Here is a 20,983-nt window from a genome sequence, read left to right as displayed (position 1 = left end):
ACGAATTATTACATAAAGATTACTAGCGACGTTCTTCTAATGCGACTGAATATTTATGATTTCACTGGTATAATGATTACAATTTCTTGGCTCTCCTTTTTAGGCACCTTAGAGCATACGAACCACATTTGGCGGGTGTGGCATTAAGTAACGTTGAATCATCAAGAACAATCGCACAAGTTCTATACGATATGAACGATCAAAGCAGCAGTCATCATAGGTGACCTCTTGAATCAGGCCTCTAAGAGAAAGCTCTTTAAATGTTCTCCGAGCACCGATCAACCTGTTTTACTTTAAATTTTAGTGTAAAGTGAGAATAAAAGGGGGAGAGAGAGAGAGAGAATGCGCGTGAAAGGGAGAGAGAGAAAGAGAGAGAGAGCGAGAGAGAAAGAGAGGAAGAGAGACAGAGAGAGAGAGAGAGAGAGAGAGAGAGAGAGAGAGAGAGAGAGAGAGAGAGAGAGAGAGACACGGAGAGAGAGAGAGAGAGAGAGAGCGAGAGAGGCAGAGAAAGAGAGAATGATTGCGAGAGAGCGAGAAAGAGAGAAAGAGAGAGCGAGAGAGATCGAGTGAACGAGAGAGAGTGAGAGAGCAAAAGAGATGGAGAAAACAGAAGTAATAATGTAAGATTATGAGATTTGCGATAAATTGCAAATAAAGAAGTAAAGAAAAGTGTGATTGTGCAGTTGAAACAAGAGAAAGGAGGAACAATAGGAAGAGGTGAACAGCACCTCAAAGAAGTAGAAGAAAAGAAGAAGATGATGAAGAAGAAGAAGAACATGATGATGATAATGATGATGATTCTGATGTTGATGATGATAATGATGATGATGCTGCTGCTGCTGATGATGATGATGAAGAGAATGACACGGCAATGTTCCATATTAATAAAAAGAGGCCTATAAACTTACTAGGCAAGCCAATTTGCCGATCTAGACTATAATAATGTACTGAAAACTAGTTAAACCACGAACGAAAGACAGTAGTTGAAGTGATGCAAAGGATCAGTGATAACATAACAACAAAAAAAAATGAAAAGAAGAAAAAGAAAAACGAGATAATATTTCAAATTTAATATTAATATTTATTTTCTCAACAAGAAAGCGGAAGAAATGTTTTTAGTAATCGTGTACAAAAAATACTAAAAGGGCGAAGAAAAATACTTTATGGACGTTATAGTTAATTACAATCAATATTATATTATTATTATTATTATATTATATTATTATTAATTATTATTAATTATTATTATTAATATTATTATTATTATTATTGTATGTTTTTCATAAGTCACCAAGAAAGAAAACCTAGATTATAAAGAAACCTTTTTATGAAATGTATTTGTTAGGAATTTATCATCATTTTTCTTTTTTGCTTATAATTGCATATTGCAATTACATGGCTATATTATTGTCTCTCTTTTGTTTTATTGTCAAGTAATACTTATTGTCGGAAGTGTATCGGTAAGGCATCGCATATTAGATGAAACGTATTGAACATTGGCATTAAACATTGGCCGTGGAAATAGTCCATCGTGAATCTAAGAATTCTTCTTCTGCTTTAAATCAACTTCAAAATCACGAGAACTATCGAAAAATTTCAGTTCGAGCGAACTCTTATGGTTTCTCGGAAAATAAAGGTATAACGTTCAATCTTGTAGGACTTTTGGACCATAAAGCTTGCAGCTTTTTATATACACAATGGAAAGGTTTCATATCGTAAGAGAATAATTTCTGTATATTCTTTATTCACTACCAACTCTTTGTAACTTCAAAGGTACTAATGCAATCCTGTGCAACTTAATAATCAACAGTTATTCCAGTTAGCTCCATTCGCAGCTTTCCTTTTTATAGAACTGTTTACCAAGATAAAATTCTGTCAATCTTAAAATCTCAACATCATGGAAGATTATAAGATTGACTTTTCTTTTTGCGTTGCCTATGAATGACAGAGTTGGCCGGATCTGTATATAGAAATTGCTGCACCCGCTTAGCTCTAAAATGTCCTACAAGGTCCGCGACGACATTGCACTTTTCTTGCGCATCGTATCGAAAATAAGTAGCTCTTTTCTCGATGGTCTGTACGTGCAAGGAGGAAAGTAACGTGTTTCGGTTTGTACGAGGTGTGGAGCTCTGCGAATTGACGACGAGGTGACCCACAAAAACCCGCAGCCTCGATTCGGTTCGGGTGTTAAAACGATCAATTATTTGCCCTCCGAGTTGACCGCGTATTATAAACACAGGCGTAAGTATATTTATACTTGAGAATTAGAAAGGCCTAAATGTCGTTGAAGCCAGTGTTTTTCAAATTTTCAGAACTAAAGTGGAGGAACCTTGTTAGGACGCCATTTTCCATGGGGAACCGTTTCCGATAGTGTACCTCCCATGTTAACCGTTTCTCTTCGATCTCTAATCTGCGATACGCTTTTCGATGAAGAAATGCCCGCTGTCCGAATAAGTTCACTTGGATCTCTGATATCGAATGCCACGATCGTGTGATTTCAAATGCGCCACCCGGTACTTCCATTCGTCAATGTGTGTTAGAGTCACAAGCGTTCTTCGATTTTCTTGGTTTTTCACATTGAAAACGGTATGATCCTATCTTGTCGGAAACGTTGAGACGCGATGCTTTTATGAAACTTTTTTCAACGAAGAACACTATTCGTAGCTTAATAGTTATTAGATTCTTCTCGTTTCCTCGCATTGATCTTTCTTTCATTTTTTTTTTATTTCTATTTCTTTTCCTCTCATTGTTACTTTTTTTTTTGCAAACTTAGAAGTATCGTCGACTACTTTTTTGTATTATAAGCTGTATAAAAAAAAAAAATGAGATGACCGTTGGGGAAATGAAGTCTACCATGAAATGGTGATTTCGATGTTGTTCTGCGTGGTGGGTTGAACAGAATGAAAATTGACCAAATTCTTTCATCTTCCTTGGTAGCTTTTAATTTATCCCGTCGGATCGGTGTACACGAGATGAGTCGAGGAAATTTACATAAATTAAAGATTGTCGGTCGAAACGGATTTTTGCGAGTTTTATGCATTTATTTTTAAATGTCCGATTGTATGCGATTGTCTGGAGCCAAGACACGTTCAATACGATTTTATGTATAACTAGAATTGTGCGCCCGCGAAATTCTAAAAGATGGGAAAAGAGAGGAAAACGCGACGTCTCGTGTGCATCGATTTCACGGAAACACGTTATTATTTCGTTTCTCGAACGATCAATGAACCCATTGAGAATTTTACCGTGATCAGACGTCGGAATTATTTGTGTCGTGTGGAGAATTCGCATTTATCTCGTGCGCGTACGCGTATGTGTGTGTATTGTTCGTCGAGTTACCCAGGTACTCGTTCGTATTCGCGAATTACGATTAAGACGATCATACTTGGAGAGAAAAAAAAAGGAAAAGTAAAGGAAACAAACTATCTATACATATATACATATATGTATAATTATAAATATTTGTACATAATTGCCTGTATTTCTTAATTCACGATGTTAAACCGAGCTCTGTATAAATTTCTTATTAAGAGTGTAAGATTTACGAAACGTCTATGACGTGAGCAAAGCGGGAAAGTTTCCTTGTATTATATTAGATTATGACAAAACGTAGGAGTTGCAAGGTATGAGATCTTTTTGTAATTAATTGAACCGATGAAGCAGTAAACTTTGAGAAAGAGAGAAAATTGAGAGAGAAGAGAGAGAGAGGGAGAAAGAGAGAGAGTGAGAGAGAGAGAAAGAGAGAAAAAGAATGAGTGTGAGAGAGAGAGTGAGAGAGAGAGAGAGCGAGAGAGAACGCGCGTGAAAGGGTAAGAGAGAAAGGGAGAGAATGAGAAAAATGAAGAAAAAAAAGTACTGGTTGGCAGCGATTGTAACGAAGAAGCCGATACCTTTATGATTACAACATCCGTAAAACTTGTAAAACTTTGCGCGAGCCTCTATTATGTATTTTATATATAAATTATGCACACACAGGACACATACGTATATATATATAAAATACATACAAGTATACATATACATATATACATAAATCAAATTGAATAGCTGAACGTTTAGGACGGAAGAGAAAAAGAAAAAAATCTTATCGAGAGGCTTTTTATTTTTATTATTTGTAATTACCTAGTTTACATGTTCAACGTTTCGTACGATCATCGAGATCATAAACGTATGTGTAAAGGAATAAAAGAATGATATAATAAATTACTGAATACGAAGGAGAAACTATTAAAACTGAACATACAAATCATATGGATGTTTATTCACTCTCTTCGGACTCGTTACGAAGCCAAGAAGGTCTTTACGTGTTTAAATGGTTACTTCGTAGAAAATTTTTGTTCATTTTGTAAACGGAGAATTATTTTTTAAGTCGTCTCCTTTTTTTTCTTTTTATTTGTGTTTTTATATCGAAGAAGGACGTGCATCTGAACAATTGCTGGCACGGGGAACGATGCGAAATAATTTTTGAGTCATTTTATTGTTCCATAAACGAACTATATTGTTATTGGTTCAGCGAGTAAAATATAAAACATGGTACAATAGAATAAGCTATTTCCTTAAAATATTAGCCATGCCTACAACACAGTAACAATTTACTTTAAACGCTAATACAGTCTTATAATTTGTTAATCCGATATCTATAATTACACCTCCATGTTATCACCATAATTCATACAGTCATTTCCTGCTACACATTAAATATTCTTTATTTTGTATTTTATATTACTGTAACTGATACATTCGCTCGCGAATTTATAAAATAATAATTCATAATTAGAAGTAAAGTTCAGGCATCACTAGGAGATCAGGGGACGATTGACTTCTTGTTTTTATTTATACAGTTCTTTCAAATCGTCTAAACGCTAAACCCTTAAAACGACATATATCTATTTGAAACGCGTCAAACGTTCATTTTAATTTTCTTTTCAACTCAATATACACGTTCCTGATCTGGCTGGCTTTGCTTTAATACAATTGCTTGAGTAGTTCATGAAATTAACATCAGAAACTGATGTAGCAGTTGTGATGTACAAATTGGACGACTGTGTGCAAACAGTCGCCCACAAATTGGACACTTTAGAATTAACTGTCGGATTATCTGTAAAATTACCATAAGCATTCTCAGCCGAATTAGAGCAGTTTTCAATTTTACATTGTACTGATTTCAATTCTCTGAACACAGTTGGTGCTTGCGCTTTACGCCTTTTTAATATTTGATCCCCATTATTGCATTTAGGTTTGAAATTCATGAATTCCAGTCTCTTATATTTAGACTTCAAATATGAGTTATGTACACCTCTTGTTAAGAGTAACATTACGATAGTTTTCTCTGGACAACTTGAACACCCCTGCATTCCTTTTACATTCCCCAAACTAATTGTACGTTCCCGCCTTTTTGAAGGGTGTCTAATTAGTTCAGTCAATCTGGTTTCCTTCTTTTGCCATCTTTCCGAGTTTCTATTAGAAACAATACTAGTCTGGCCAATAGCTGGACAGACATGCCTATTACCGCTTGATGGATCTTTATCTCTGAATGTAGATGCAGCGAGTGGTTCAAAATTTGAAAAATCAATGGTATATGACTTCGTCCATTGATCTTTCTCTCTCTGTCTTACTCCTTTTAAGCTACTGGACTGATTCATATTAGAATTATTTTTGCTTTCAAATTTGTGAAGCATTTTCTTAGAACTTTCACTTCTCTCCTGCTTCCCATGATATTTAGGTATCTGAAGGGTCTCTTTCGTCCAAGCAGTTTTTTTGCCAGTTTCTTGATAAGTTTTATCTTGTAGTTCAATTTGTTGAACATCCAGATTATTTCTTGGTTTCATCCGAAGATTCTGCATATGTTTGATATGTTTAAAATTATTCAAGCTAGGTTCCTGTACACAAACATTTTCCTTCTCCGGTTTCTGTGTAATTATGTCTTTTCGTTGTTTATCGCCGTAACTGTTTCTACTTCTTTTAGTTTTCATATTTTTATTCATAATTGTTAATTGTTCTTCCAACATTTTTGTACACTCTTTTATTTCTTCCAACATTCTAAGACATTCTGGCTTCATGCATCCCGTTGACAGTTTATTATTCATGCCTGTCACATTACAATCCATATCTTTACACCTTATGCTGCCATCCTGATAACTGTGGGCATTATGCTTGGTGATGGATTTATCATTCAACGATTTTATTCCTGTCAGTATTCCTTCCAGCGTGTTCATTGTAGTATCGATTGTACCTTTAGGTTCTTGTTTTACTTTACTATAATACAAATCTTTTTGCGCTGTCAAAGTGTTGTTAGTAATTGTACCCACAGATTTGACACTGACTGCTGTATTCACAGATTTAGTGTCTCGTATTAAACCTGTTGTGCGATTATTAATTGCATTACAACTTATATCAGTGCAATAATTTAAATCTTTTTCGGATAATAAATTCTTGGAAACTGGACTTTCAAGTTTCCGTTCCGGTGTACTATGATAAAATTTAACGGTAGCGTTGCTTTTGGATTTTAGATCTCTAGTTAAACTTTCATATTCAGTTTTCTGTTCCATGTTCAATGTAGAATACCTCATTGAATCACAAGTTGCATTAATGCCACAATTAGCATTCTTTTCACCTGCCTTTTTAGATGTAGTTATATCAGATACATTTTTGTCATAATCAAACGGTGCCTCCTGTTTTTTATCATTTTTCTCGTAATCACGAAGCAACCCTAATTGTATATTGCCTTCAACCATTTTATCTTTCATTAAAGTTTGATTAGAATAAGGAACTGCATGAGAACATATACAAGAACAGTCTTTAGCAGACTTCTGTTTTGTAGGTGTTAATACAGTCTTAGTTACAGTAATATGCTTCACTGGTTCATCTGCTTCCATAAAAGTTGAGATACTTTTTTTTGTAGAAATTACATTATCTCCATACACTTTCCTCGTACTGTTTTCCAATTTTATTACAGGATAAGTCTTCCATATCGATTCTTTATATCTCATGGGACCTTCAACTTCTTCTTTGTTTGTATTAATTTCTGCCTCAGAATACACCAATCTCTTCCTGACTAAATCCAGTGGATTTTGGTTAAAGTATGACGTTTCATTAGAATATTTAGATCTATAAGAAGGTAGTTCACTACTTGTATGTGGTATTGTTTGAATACTAGTAAAAGTCACTGCTTTTCTGTCTTGAGCAGACGTTCCTTCGCACTGAACTCTTGAGATGGGTAACAAATTAGGCGATTCATTTGTATTAACAGCAATGTGTTCACATTTTTCCTGAGGTAAATTAAAATCTGATATGCCCAGAGTGGTTTCTGTATCCCCTTTACTCTGCTTTACAATTTTACTCTCACTTTGATCAGTGTTCTTTTGCAAGCAATTGTATTGAGTGGATTTCATAGTGCAATCTGAACGTAATATTATATTAACACAGGGAACGTCTCGGTAAATTTCATTTCGATGGCCACGCCTAAAATCATTTGACTCGGCGGTATAAGCGGAGTGCGATAGGGGAAAAGAATTCACTGTTTTCATTCGGTTGCTGTGACTGATGGCACTGTACTCTTCGTTTCTCTCGTTCTGTAAAGATCTATCGATCAAGTCATATTAATCAATACTGTTATACGACCACATTTAAATCTACGTTAAAACTGTCAGGCGTGGAATTCAAAGACCTGTAAATAAAAAAAAAACACGTTTTCTACAATATACCAATTACGACTAAACTGTATCGATACAAAATGATCATAAACTTATTGTCTCACTTCAATCATCGTTAAATTGAAATTTATTTAATATTTCGTTAAAAAAAAATTTCATGCTAAAATTGTTATTAAAAATCATAAATTTGTTTATACAGAATTAAAGCTTCGACCGCTTATTGGCATTGCTAGAACTGTTCTGCCTCGAGGCATTTGCACGGTGATTTGAGACAGAGGATACCATTGGCAATTTATTTGACGGTGCAATCTGTGAAACCTTTTTCGAGGGTAAACACTTGCAATCCAACGGAAAGGAATGTCGCGCAGGTGTGAGTGTGTGGGAGTGTTTGGGAACCGAAGTATATGGTTTCTTCAGCCAGTCTACTTGCCTGGCAGATTTAATTTTCGTTCGTTAGATTAAATACGAGTGGACACTAGAATGCAAAAGTGGAGAAAACGAACAAGAATCTTAGGACCTCCATTTCTGCATTTAGGACTGTTATTAGACTATTTAGATAGATTTACCTGCATGCCGTATCGTTGGAACCATTAGGAATTCTGTTATTAGGGAGTGGAACTGTGATTTGTTTGGATGGATCTTCATGGGACTCTGAATGTCTAAGAGATTATATTTGATCTACAATCTATTCATTAATATGTACGTACAGATATAAAGATTTTTAGAGTACATACCTCCGATTTTCTTCTTCCATTCTAGCACGATCAAACCTCTCATTCGTTACCTGTCTACGAAGTTCACTGATCTGTTTACAGTATTCAGCAGCCTGTGTCTGATATTGTCGAAGTTTCGCCGACTCTGAAGATCTGTAACATTGAATAAAATATATTTAAAACTATCCTACACGCTGCAACAGTTAAAGAAATATTCCTTACAATTTGCTTTGGAGTTCAGACATTTTTGTTCTCAATCTAGACATCTCATTCTGTAGCTCCTGATTATTAGCCTGCACAGTTATGGATTCCTGCCTGGCTTGATCTAGAAGAATCTCCAGACGTTCCACTGTTGCACGATCTCTACTCATTTGATCTTGTATTATAGTCTGCTCCGCTTTCAGTTTAGAAATTTGCATGTCATACTGAAAATTAAAAGAATAGATACAAGTTATTTATATATTTTACACATTTTTCTCTCGTGTGTATCTATGTATTTACTTGTGTTTTAAGTGAATCCTTGTCGTCCAGCTGATGCATAAGGGTATCCTTTTGCTGGTCTAGCTTTACACACAGGTCTCTGACAGCAGTCAAGTCAGCTTCTGTTCTTTGTCTCTGTTCTGCATGCTGGCGCAACTGAGTTTCCATACTAGCTACGTTTTGAGTCAACTCACTGATCTAAATAGCCAAAAGTTAAATGAGTATTCTTTCTTTTCAGATATATTCTGTATACTCCTACTTTTGTAAATGGCACTGTCATGCAAACCTGTGTCTCATAACCACTTATTAGACTGTCCTTATCAGCCAGCTGACGTTCCAAATCCATCAAACGATCTCTAGCAGTTTGAAGCGCCCCTCTAGCTTCGGCTGCCTCAGATTCCAAGCTGTGATTGTTGTTTTCCAAAACAGTCGCCTCCAGACTCAAACTTCTGAAGTGATTCAGCATCTCTGTCCTCTCGTTCTCCTGTAAAGTGATCCCATTAGATTGAAAATAGCTGACGAAAACCTATCCTTATTTTCATTCAAGTTTGCCTCAAGATAATTATTCTACAATCAAGGTACAAAGCTCAACAAACACTACGCTTCTACAGCTTGCTCTTCACCCTATGCAAATGGACACCTACAGCTAAGTCAAGGTCACAGTGAAGTAGGAATGCGTGAACTGTGCCAAGTGTCGGACATGCAAATCAAAACATGTCCAGCAAACAAAGTACAGAATGGAAGACGACTTAACTCTCCCTTGTTTGAATACCTACTAATTTACTTTCGCCTTTACCGTTCGAAGATTTATTCTATATAAATTCATTTGTCTTCTACCACTAACACACTGAATGCCGCACGATTTCATACAGTAAAATACCCCAAATGAAAGAAATATAATATTACATCATTTGATTGAATTGCATTATTTATAATATAGAAATGTTTTCGTATAATCATCGTTTAACACGTTGAATGCCATGGGGGTAACCGATGACCCCCAACCAAAGCGAATTAATATAGTTCACTCAATTAAACCACGATTATTTGAAAACATTTCTATACTATAAATAATGCTAACTAATGTGGTGACATTCAGCTAGATGAACCGGCAATAATAACAATGCAATTCAATCAAACGATCTAACATCATATTTTTTCCATGTCAAGTATTTCGTACCATGAAATCGTTCGGCATTCGACGTGTTAACTGAACTGTAATTCGATTCGGTCGAGGGTCACCGGTGACCCCCACGCAATTCAACGTGTTAAAAAGACGTCTCATTCTCATTGATAGATTGCGAATGTTATGCAGTCATCGGCCAACCATCTCAAGCCTTTAGGAATTACCTTCCTGTTCAAGAGCTCTTCAGCCCGGCGAACCTCGCTAACGTAAGTTTGCAGTTGCCTCTTCAGATCAAAGGACTCGGCTCGAGAGGCTTCCAGCTCGCGTTGCAGATTCCTCACTTCGCAAGTGCATGCCGCCAAATCATCCTGGATCCTTCGATTCTCCTGAATGATGTTCTCGCGATCGTAACTAGCCGTTTGCAGCTGCCGCTGAAGATTCTCCATCTCCATCTGTATCGACCTAACTTGCCTCTCCTGCTCGGCAGCCTGCTCGACGGTCAATCTGCGACAACGAAATTCCTATCGTGATATGCCGGTTGCTGCAGAAGTTTCAGAAAAGAATGAGAACAGTCGAAGTTCGACCTAATGGTATTGTTGTTTGCCAAAATGTTCTCCTTGAACGTTAACGCGTTCGCTACCGACATCACTTATTTGTGACACTCGTAATTCTATATTTTACAGAATGAAGATGAAATTAATCCTATAGATACTGTTATTAGAATTAATAAACTATGACGTTACATTTAAGAACTCAATGACTCGTTTCATTTTTCTAATATTTTGTTTAAAAGATTTACTGGATTGAAGGAAATATAATTGAGGAGACTGAAGTAAGCGTTGGTAGCGAACGTGTTAAGAAAGAAAGTTATTTTATATGAATATCTCACACACTGATGCGTTAGACACAACTTAATATTATATATAAAACTTTGCAATTTCGTTGTATCGAATCAAACGTGAGTCGCCTCTCGAGTGTAAAGGGTTAACCCTTTGAACTCTGTAGGCTCCAATATTGCATCGGTTAAAATATTAAATATTTTAATGAATCTTACAGAAACTAAAATTATTAGATTTTCCACACATCCAAATTTTGTACCGAGAAGGAAAATAAAAGATCGAAGAGATGTTATAGCATTTCTCATTTTCGCTAGGAATACTATAAAAATTAGTTACAGTTGCTGATAGATTACAAAACAATCTGGAATGCCAAGGTTTAATACATTTCCATTGTACTGTATCACTTTCCAAACTTCAAAATGTGAAGCTTCACGGGCATAACAAACAATAAGACAACGGATCCCTGAAACTTTCGCAGCGGCCTACGCATTCCCTCTACAATGTGCACCGTTTATCTTTGAAACCACGCAAGTTCAGTTTTCCTATTCTTTCCGCGCTATCTTCGTTTCATCCTTTCGAGAACTGCACTTGCATCGGTTTCAAAACAAACAGGTTCCGTCGACGGTCAGTCACGTAGACCTGAAACGTTCCCACCGAACCTATCGGCTCGCGTGGCTGCAACATCGAAGTATTAATATTTATAATCCGTGTCTATTCGATTACGCGAATCGCGCGGCCATCCCTCGTGGCGCAACCACCGTTCTAGAAAGAGGACAAGGGCACACCATGAGCTGGCCACGAATTAGGCGGCCACCGTGAACCGAGCGTTGCCCAATCCCCATTCGAAAACACATCTACGTGGACAAATTTCGTTGCGCTTGTGGATCACGTAGCCCGGGCAGCGTCTTTATTAGGGGCTAAACGCTGAATACGTAAGGAACAGAACGTGGAATCGGGTAGAAAGCTGTCGGTGGCTTCTCGAAGAGACCTTGTCTCTTGGGATACCGATTAACGCTTCAACCACGAACGACTTGTCCGTGATTTCTCGTAAAAGTCTACTAGAACAAGGAAATCAACTTATTCGATGCTACTCGGAGGATGTACACATTCGTGAGAATCCGAATGTATTACCTTGTATTACAATATCATTACAATTTCAAACGAAATTTAACGTAAACATTACTCGATTCCTTTGATTTCGAATTATATATTATTCTTCTCGTATCAATTATTATACTCTAGAGCAAACGTACATAATATACTTAGAATTTTCCTCTTGCTTTCAATAAATTAACGTCAAAGCAGGTGTATTGATCATAATGGAAGAAGAAATAGGTCAAGGGGTTAACGAAGTTGACAAAAATTTTTGCGTATGCGAGACATTCGATATCGACTCGTAACGAAAATTTTCAACCGAGTTCGGCAGATCTCTCTCCAGGGTAAAGGTACACAGAATAAGCATCAAATACTTTATTTCTATCTAACACTAGAACTACCGATCACTTTAACTTTTACAAATTTCTTCATAGAAACCATAAGCGTGTTTACTGAAATTTCAATTGAGTTGTATTTCAGTTTTGCTATTGCTGAATTGGTTAACAAGTTTTCGTAAAAGTGTCTGTACCTTTTCAGCGATCGTAAAAGAAGAGATTAGAAATAAGTCATTCTGATCCATCCGGTAGTTCTAGCGTTAATTATTAGCGATAAAGTGGTTTCATCCAGCACAGTTGCGAAAGAAACGATAGGAAAAGAGCTTAAATCGAATACCGGAAAAGATCGGCCGCGGATTGGGACGGAAATCGAGAGTGGTATTTCGAAGGATGCTGCGTGGTCCTCCCCGACCGCCGGTTACGCTGACGTCGATTACGTAAGCGGTTGACGCCGCGCTTCGAAAAGGAAAAAGTGTCGAGCGAGGTGTGCTCGCGCCGAACAGACGACTTTCTCTCGTCTCGGCGTCCTTCCTCGGTGTCGCCGGCAGCTTCCCTTCGATCCTCCGTGTCCAGTTTTCCGTCCTCCTCCTTCCCTCGTCGCGCGAAAGTGAAAAGAACCGTCGACAACTGCCGCGAACCAGTTCTCGCGAATTAATTTACGGGAGTAAATTAACGAATCGCGAATGACTCGTAAATTAACGTGCCACTGTTGGACTCGTAACGTAAATAAGTTCGATAGAAGTCGATTTAATCTGTTTATCGTTAGTTTCACGCCAGCAGCGAACCAGCGGCGCGAGGTTTATAACGGCAGACGGATTTTTGTTGATCATGTTTACCCGCGTCCGCAGTGAGTCGTGAATAAATTCTTCGATATACGTTTATATTTGCAATATTCGCGATCGAGTTTATTTATGTCGCGGCTAATGATCTGATCGTGATTTCGTGTAGCATTTTAATGCATCCTGTTTCATCAGGTTCAATCGATTGTCTTTTGAATACTTAAGGTTCAAGAATTCGAACACTTAAGTTTCAAGAATTTGTTTGTCTTTCGAACACTTCAGATTCAAGAATTCAATTGTCTTTCGAATATTTAAGATTCAAGAATTCGAACACTTAAATTTCAAGAATTTGTTTGTCTTTCGAACACTTCAGATTCAAGAATTCAATTGTCTTTCGAATACTTTAGGTTCAAGAATTCAAACACTTAAGATTCAAGAATTCCATTGTCCTTCGAACACTTAAGATTCAATAATTCGATTGTCTTTCGAACACTTCAGATTCAAGAATTCAATTGTCCTTCGAATACTTTAGGTTCAAGAATTCAAACACTTAAGATTCAAGAATTCCATTGTCCTTCGAACACTTAAGATTCAATAATTCGATTGTCCTTCGAACACTTAAGATTCAAGAATTCGATTGTCTTTGGAATACTTAAGATTCAAGAATTCGATTGTCCTTCGAACACTCAAGGTTCAATAATTTGATTCTCTCCCCGGCAAGTGAGATTCTACAACTCGATTGTCTTTCGAAAGCTTCGTAAAACTTGGGAAATATCGAAGGATTTTGATTCGACGTTGAAAAATGGTGACGACGATGATTTAATTTCCTCAGATTTTAGCGACGAGCTCGTAGAATCAGATTTACCGCGTCGTTAACATTGTCCTCGGAACAGAACAATGTTAACGATCGATCGGAACACTCCCATAAAGACTGTCGGAATCGTGTCACGGACCCCGCGGAGAGAAGAATACCTCTTTAAAATTCAATACGTCGAATTGCGCAACTGATTAATAATTACCGTCAACGATACCGTTCCGTCACGCGATCAATTGTAATCCCTAAGTACAAGAAAACACAAGAAACACAATCGATTCGCGTGTTCAAGGAAATCGACGAAAGAATTCCAGCGATTACGAAAGCAATCTCAAACATGTTAACCCTTTACTCGAAAAGCAACTCTTCTGTAATTCAACGAAGAATTGTAAAATTTGAAATCCAATGTTACATTCTGCGCATGGTATCAACGTATGAGACATAGAATAAATTTTTAAAAAGTTAATTCATTGCTTTGCTGTGTTACGCATCTTAAACTATACACCCTTTCCTTGATAGTTATGATTTTTGCATTATTTTAATCATTGTAAGGCATACTCCAGAAACAAAACAATACGATCGTAAAGCGTGGAGCGTATACGCCCCACGCGGCCCGAACGGAAAGTCTTCGAAAAACGGTCTGGCACGGAACGTGTTAAATTCTACTCAAATTCCTTACCACGAGTCTCACGCGTTATTGTAAGGCAAGGGGTTAATTTGAGGCGTATCGTTTCATCAACTTCCTCTAGGTTCACCGGATAACACCGCGGAAACGCGGAAGATCCGGAGGCATTTCACGCACGCGGATGAAACGCCGTCTCCGCTCGGCTGCCGTGAACGCTGTCGCCGTGCGAAATCGGTCGATCTCGTTCTATCCGACGCAGATGTCCGCCGGTGTGTTTCCCTTTCGCCGCGGAATTCGCGCTCGGCCGAAGGAAAGTTAACCCGTCGACATTAGGAGCGAGAGAGGAACTCGCGGCAGTGTCATAGAAAGCTGCCGGGGTTTGCTTTGGGTTGGGCAGCAGGATTTTTGCCGCGCGGAAACGCGAGTAACCGTTGTAATCGAAAGGATCGGCTCTTTCGCCGAAAGAAATCGCGTTCCCAGCGAACGACTTATCGGTCGCGAGCTGGCCAGCTCGCTGGCTGCCACGTGACATAACGGTGTGTCGCGCTATCGCCTCTATTGTTCCGTTTTTCCATTTTCATCGTTTCAACGGTCCTCTTTGCGTTGGTATTTTCTGTCAGCGTGATAATCCTGTTGATCGGGATCATGCTCCTAGCGCGTACTTCGTTTGCTAATTTAATTTGCTACTTAACACGACTACCGCCGGAGCTTCCAAATTACTTGATAACAATTATGATTTGTCAGATAACTAACGTCGAATGAGAATTTTTAACCCTTTGCCCTATAATATTGTGTTAGACTCGTGGCGAATATTTCAAATAGAATTTAACTAACATAGATATTATTCGTTTCAATGCTAACTAGGTATTATTACTCCTCTGAATTAAATTGCGATTGTAATTCCTCCGTTTCACTAAATTGAATAATACTAAGAAACGCGCGTATTAACACTAGATCTACCAGATGGGACAAAATGACCCATTTCTAAGTTCTTTCACAATTATTAAGAAATTTCTAAAGTTTTTTATTACTAATACGCAAACTAAATTTCGAGTGATCGAAGTCTCGATAGCACTCTTGGGGTTTCTATAGAAAAATTTTGAAAATCAACTTGACTGCTGGGTAGTTAACACTATTTCTACCGAAGGTGTCAAAAGACGCAATTCTTTTCTCAGTTTAACAATTTTCCCCCGATTGAACTTTGGACATTTCCTGCAGTGAATGTTGCAATCGTTATTGGTAAAGTCGAAGGTCAGTTCAGAATATACGACTGAGGTTGGAAAATAGTTCCAAGTCGAAAATTCGACAGGTGTCTGTCAACATCTCGGTAGAAATAGTGTTAATCACGTACACTTATAATTGTCATAGTCCATACCGATAGCTTTCGTTGGACGCATGTATGAGCCCACAGCAGTCAAAGGGTTAAAATTTTATCGTCAAAGAGTTCGACTTCGAAGAGTTAGGACCGGATGATTCATGGATTGTAACACGATGGAATCCGACGATCCTCGGATATAGCGAAGGGAAATTTGATCGGGACGAAGGAAACGTCGCAAAATCGCCGGGTCATGATCATAATTGAATCCGATTAAAACGGGAGACGCGAGCGCGAACACACGAGCATATCCGGGAGCACTTTCTAAAGGAATACGAAAGTCGGAAAGACGCGCAACCGTTCCGGCCTCTTGCGCAACACCGCGATTACCCTCGCGAATTTTGCAGGGATTAGATCCTTTAGCCCTTTGCGGTCCGAAGTGCTCTTGGTTTCTCACTCTGAGGCTCGCGTCTACGTTAGTTCATTCAATTACAGCTTAACATGACGCTCTGTTTATTTATTCAAGAATATTTGGCAGTCATTGAAATGTTACCTTTAACACTATTCCTACCGCAACCAGTCGAATGGCTGTTTTTAAAATTTCGATTAGAATTTCCTATAGACAACGTAATTGAATCGCCTTTGTACTTCACGATTTTTTCTAAAATATATGTATAAAACATTCTTCAATATTCACACCTTTTTTTATTGTTTTTTTTTTCTGAGAAAAATTTGTAGTCTGTCTTACCTACCACGACCGATATTTAAACCGGATGTTATAATAGATACCGGCTATTTATAATTTTCTTATACAAATTTGTGTGTAATAATAATCGAAACTTCAGTAGATACATTCTTATATTATACTATTATTACTAGAACTACCGAGTGGACAAATCGATTATTCATCATTTTCTTATGCAACTTTGTACATGTAATAATAATGGAAATTCTAGTAAACTCGTATTCCCTTAGACAAATTCTGAGAATGCGTCCGTTGCAATTTCGACTGATTTCTAATATTTTATTTTTTTATTCCATCGTTTCTCTCGTCGTATACTTTATTTCATCGTTCACTTCATTTCTCAGAAAACCGTTCAAATCCTTCGACTAATTCTAAGTGAAGATCTCGAAAATAGGTCACTTTGACTCATCCTGCAATTCTCCCGTTAGCAGGCTTATCCGGTATTAATCTTTCCCATCGAAGTTCGCACAAGAAATCATCGAATAAACCAGTGATTTACTGCACCACTGATGAACAGATAGCACCGCAACCGCGACGAAGAATTTCCTTCGGTATTTAGGTGCATCCTCTTTCGACCGCCGCTTAGCAATGCAACTGCGCAACGTGCAAATCGGTACGAGGGAGGCGTGCCGATCGGACAGCATCGATCGCGTATTCCGTTCGCGCGGCGCGAATCCACGAAATCGATGCGCACATATGCACGTTGTTGCCCAAATGATTCGTGCCGTTTCCGCGCGCCGATCTCACGGTTCGACCGGCGGGAATCATTCGAGCGGCGTGGACCACGCCAAGGCCTTCGATCCTGACAATTTCACGCGTGGTTGACTATCACGAGAGTCGTGAGCGTTACTTCCAAATTAAAAGCAATCGCGATAAGAAAATTGACGTTGAATAAAAATATAATATTATACTTTTGCAACTGTTTTTATTAACATTAAACGTACCGGTCGAATGACCGGTTTTAAAATTCGATCGAAAGTTCTCCGTTTTTCTTCGTTCATTTAATATTATATTAAAACCCGTATTGTCTGATTAATCGGTTTCTCAATTTTCGTACTTCCTTCTGTCTCTGTTTTGAATCAAACGAATCGTTAAAGTGTCCGTATGGTTAATGTTAAACTATTATTATATATTACGTAGTGTAATACGAACCCTGTGATATTAACCCTTTCCACTCATATAAATGCATAAAGTTCGATATTTAACATTAAAACTCATTATCATAAATAACAATATTTAACACTAGAACTACCGTACCAGTCAAAATGACTGGTTTCGATCTTTTTGTTTAGCAATTATTGATATCTTCGAAGCATTGAATACTCGAACTGATTTTGAAAATAAATAGTTTCACTAGAGTACTATAATGAGTGTCTGAAGAAACTGAAAATAATCTATTGTTACAACTTTTATAGGAATTGCATATTAATCGTATTAAATGCTCGGTAGTCCTAGTGTTAATATTAAGTTTCACGCAATGCAGCAATATGAAAAATACTCAAATAAAATAGCTTTGTCCCTTACTTCACACTTTGTGTTATCAGAATCTTCCGAGCGCAAATGGTTAACCCTTTGCGCTCGAAAGGTGACTCTCAGCCACCACTAGATTTCATATAGCGAAACTATCATCTTACATATAACATTATGATCTGTATAATGCATCGATATGTAAAATATCGAAATAAAATAGCTTCGTTTCTTGATTTATATACGTTTTCTCATTTGTCAGTTTCGAAGAATGTCGTTTATATCTCACTGAAAAATGTTGCATATTTCTAGGAGAGAGCTTCCGAGTGCAAAGGGTTAATAATGGTCACACTCGTATCTTCGCTACAAAGGTATAAGCGACACACGAAACACTGAAGTATTTCGTGGCAGCGGACGCGTTGACGGACAAGAAAAAGGAGCGGGGAACAAAGAGGCGTGAGCTCGATGGAGGCCCGCCTCGAGTCGAATTCAAGGTTCCGATGCGTCGACGAAGGTCGATCGCGCGCCCGTCTCGTCCCGTTAGGCCCCGGCCATTCAACGAGGCATACTTTCGTTCTCGTTCATCCAGAGGAATGTCCATGAAATCGAACGCCGTCGCTCCCGTTCGAGATCCTCGGCTGCAACCAGCCGGAGGACCTCGGATTCCTTTCGCAAGACTTACGAAAGCTTCGCTGCGTCATTTCAATTCGGAGAAGTTGACATTCGGCCGGTGATAAAAAGAAATCGGCGTCCTTGGGTCGCGCGTTGTTCAGAAGACGACGAATCTTCACGCAGATCCTCGATTTTCTGTGAACCCGAAGGAAAGGAGTTTCGATAGCCCGAGGACGCGGCGGTAGCGTACGTGATTCTGTTCAAGTTCGTGCTTCGAGGGAGGAGATCAAAGTACTGAGTCATCTTTCGATGACTGATCTCGAAGAAACGAGCTCGGTACCATAGAACCTTCGTTTTGGACATCCTTTCGTTAGCGTCGGTTCGTTCGGCTTCTTCTGTTTAATGGCGATCGTTCATTTTGTTCAAATACCTTTGAATTTCAGAGGAATAGAAGGGTGTTCCTTTAAATGATATCTTAAATAGGTGAACCAAACATTTGAATTCGAAAATAGAAGCCAGTTACCAGCTCACTTGCTCTGACTCGCTCAACGCCGGAACTCATGGGTCAAAACGATGTCTGATTTTCTTCTTCGCAATTCTTCAAAATGTAGCAATGTTTTTTAACTCTTTGCACTCCAGAGGCTCCTTTCAATCAGCAATTAATACAGCAAAATTGTAAAGCTTGATGTTTAATATTAAACTTCGTATAATGCATCAATACGTGAAATATTGAAAGAAAATAGCTTTCTTCCTCGACGTGCGTGTGATTTCTCGTTAAGTCAACGTCAGAAAATGTCATCTGCAGCTCATTAGAAAATACAGAGTATTTCCAGTGGAAACTTCTTGGAAACATTCTTGCAGTTCCATGCAGAGATTCGAGGAAGTCAATTCCATTCGAAATACTGTTCAGTAGTTCCAGTGTTAACCCTCTGTGGGCCGACTTTTTGTTCGCGATTATAACAAAATCTATGCAGTGCAAAATTAATAAGTATCCACATATGAATACGAGTTAACAATGTATTGAATAGTTCCAATAATTTCATCAAACGAGTATATTTTGTAACTTTCAAGCTACAATGACGCGAAACTTTCACGCCTGAGCGTATGAAAGTTTAAATTAACTGATTACTTAATTTTACTCACCACTTTGAGTGCAAAATGGAATAAATCGACGAGATTCCAATGTACTGATACGTGACTTCAAAGTTACATGGGCCTACGGAGGGTTAATGAAACTTCGAGCGCATAGATGAACGAGGACCCTAGCCAGGCGGGGATGTTAGCATCGGATGACCCGTCCTGTGTAACAGCTGAAAATCGTCGAGCAGGCGGAAGAGTGCATCGCCCTGGAGTTGAAGTATCGAGTGAAGGAGGAAGGGAGACCACGAGTGAAAGACAGCGAGAGAACCTATACCGATCGTCCAGAATTCTATCTACGTCCCCCGATGTCAAAACGGCCGCCCTTTTCCAGGTGCCGTTCACCTTTTACCGTTACAGGCAAAGGGCATTGCACGGTTCCCCGAAACCTTCCTGCCAGCCGCGAGAGTCAGAGCACTCGGCACTGCCATCAGCGTGCGAGAACCGTTGTAATCTCTCCGCTGTCTCCGTATTCCTAGAGAATACGCGATGCGCAGCGATACCTGGACCGCTATTGCTCCGGATTCCGGCGGAGCCGCCATCTTTTCGGCACCGTTGCGCGAGCGCCCGATCTCACGCGACCGCGCTCGTTATCTCCGCATCTCGGGGAAACGGCACCACGTAATGTTACGTTCGTTTTTCCATGAAGCTCTTGTCATCTAGCGGGACCTTTGGAACGTCATATGACGTAAGACGAAGCTCCTGCAAGCTGCATCGAGCTGTAACCTTTGGTCCTGGTTGTTAAACCGAGGATTGTAATATAGAATCCGATTGTATAAGATTCGCGTTGGAAAATATAGAAACAATTCGAATGCTTCGTTTGCGTATTGTAAGTTTGGGGATAGTTGGTAACGTGCATTTAGCTGTTTTCAAGTTTAATGATTTGGGCTTGCTTGCAACTTTTAAAGGTGAACGAGCGTTGATTCGAAGAGGGTAAGTTTGAAATATTTCTTTTGAAACTTGCGTGTCAAGTGGGTGATGTAATAGAGCAAGTTCGAATTTTGATAGAGCTAAGTGATTATATCTGTCTCTAGAAAAGGTGAAGAAGAATTATAGAATTTCATGAGATTCTGGAATCTCAATGCTTTACGGAATTTCGAAGGTTCTATAGGTGTCAGGCACGATTGTTGCTAGAGATTCACGGTTGAGAGATTCTAATCTTGTCTGGATTCTTTTCAAATTATGCAACTCGAGTCCAATGCTGCGTGCCCAGCAGCTGGTCGTGATCGCAGCGGCCTTTCGGAGGTCG

At 38.6% G+C, this 20,983-nt stretch overlaps 2 protein-coding genes across 8 annotated transcripts in view; one reads left to right on the top strand and one right to left on the bottom strand.

The window, feature by feature from the left end:
• Positions 1-4,141, top strand: part of Bap170 (Brahma associated protein 170kD) — a 67,939-nt gene extending 63,798 nt beyond the window's left edge. For 6 of the 7 annotated variants that reach the window (XM_076371733.1, XM_076371732.1, XM_031982849.2 and 3 more), the window contains one exon: positions 104-4,141. In XM_076371733.1, coding sequence (XP_076227848.1) covers positions 104-224 — 121 coding nt within the window. In that variant the 3' untranslated portion in view covers positions 225-4,141. The remainder of the gene's footprint in view (positions 1-103) is intronic. The other variant, XR_012999594.1, reaches the window with a different exon arrangement.
• Positions 4,142-7,542: 3,401 nt separating this feature from the next.
• LOC116429678 (Centrosomal protein 135kDa) overlaps positions 7,543-20,983 on the bottom strand; it is a 29,991-nt gene continuing 16,550 nt past the window's right edge. Inside the window, exons 15-21 of the mRNA XM_076371734.1 lie at positions 10,196-10,475; positions 9,132-9,329; positions 8,867-9,043; positions 8,588-8,790; positions 8,387-8,518; positions 8,219-8,311; positions 7,543-7,666 (exon numbers count right to left, since the gene is read on the bottom strand). Of these exons, the coding sequence (XP_076227849.1) occupies positions 7,612-7,666; positions 8,219-8,311; positions 8,387-8,518; positions 8,588-8,790; positions 8,867-9,043; positions 9,132-9,329; positions 10,196-10,475 (1,138 nt within the window). The 3' untranslated portion in view covers positions 7,543-7,611. The remainder of the gene's footprint in view (positions 7,667-8,218; positions 8,312-8,386; positions 8,519-8,587; positions 8,791-8,866; positions 9,044-9,131; positions 9,330-10,195; positions 10,476-20,983) is intronic.

This window comes from Nomia melanderi, chromosome 10 (genome assembly GCF_051020985.1).
Source record: "Nomia melanderi isolate GNS246 chromosome 10, iyNomMela1, whole genome shotgun sequence".
Taxonomy (NCBI): domain Eukaryota; kingdom Metazoa; phylum Arthropoda; class Insecta; order Hymenoptera; family Halictidae; genus Nomia; species Nomia melanderi.
This window is presented reverse-complemented; position numbering and strand designations above follow the sequence as displayed.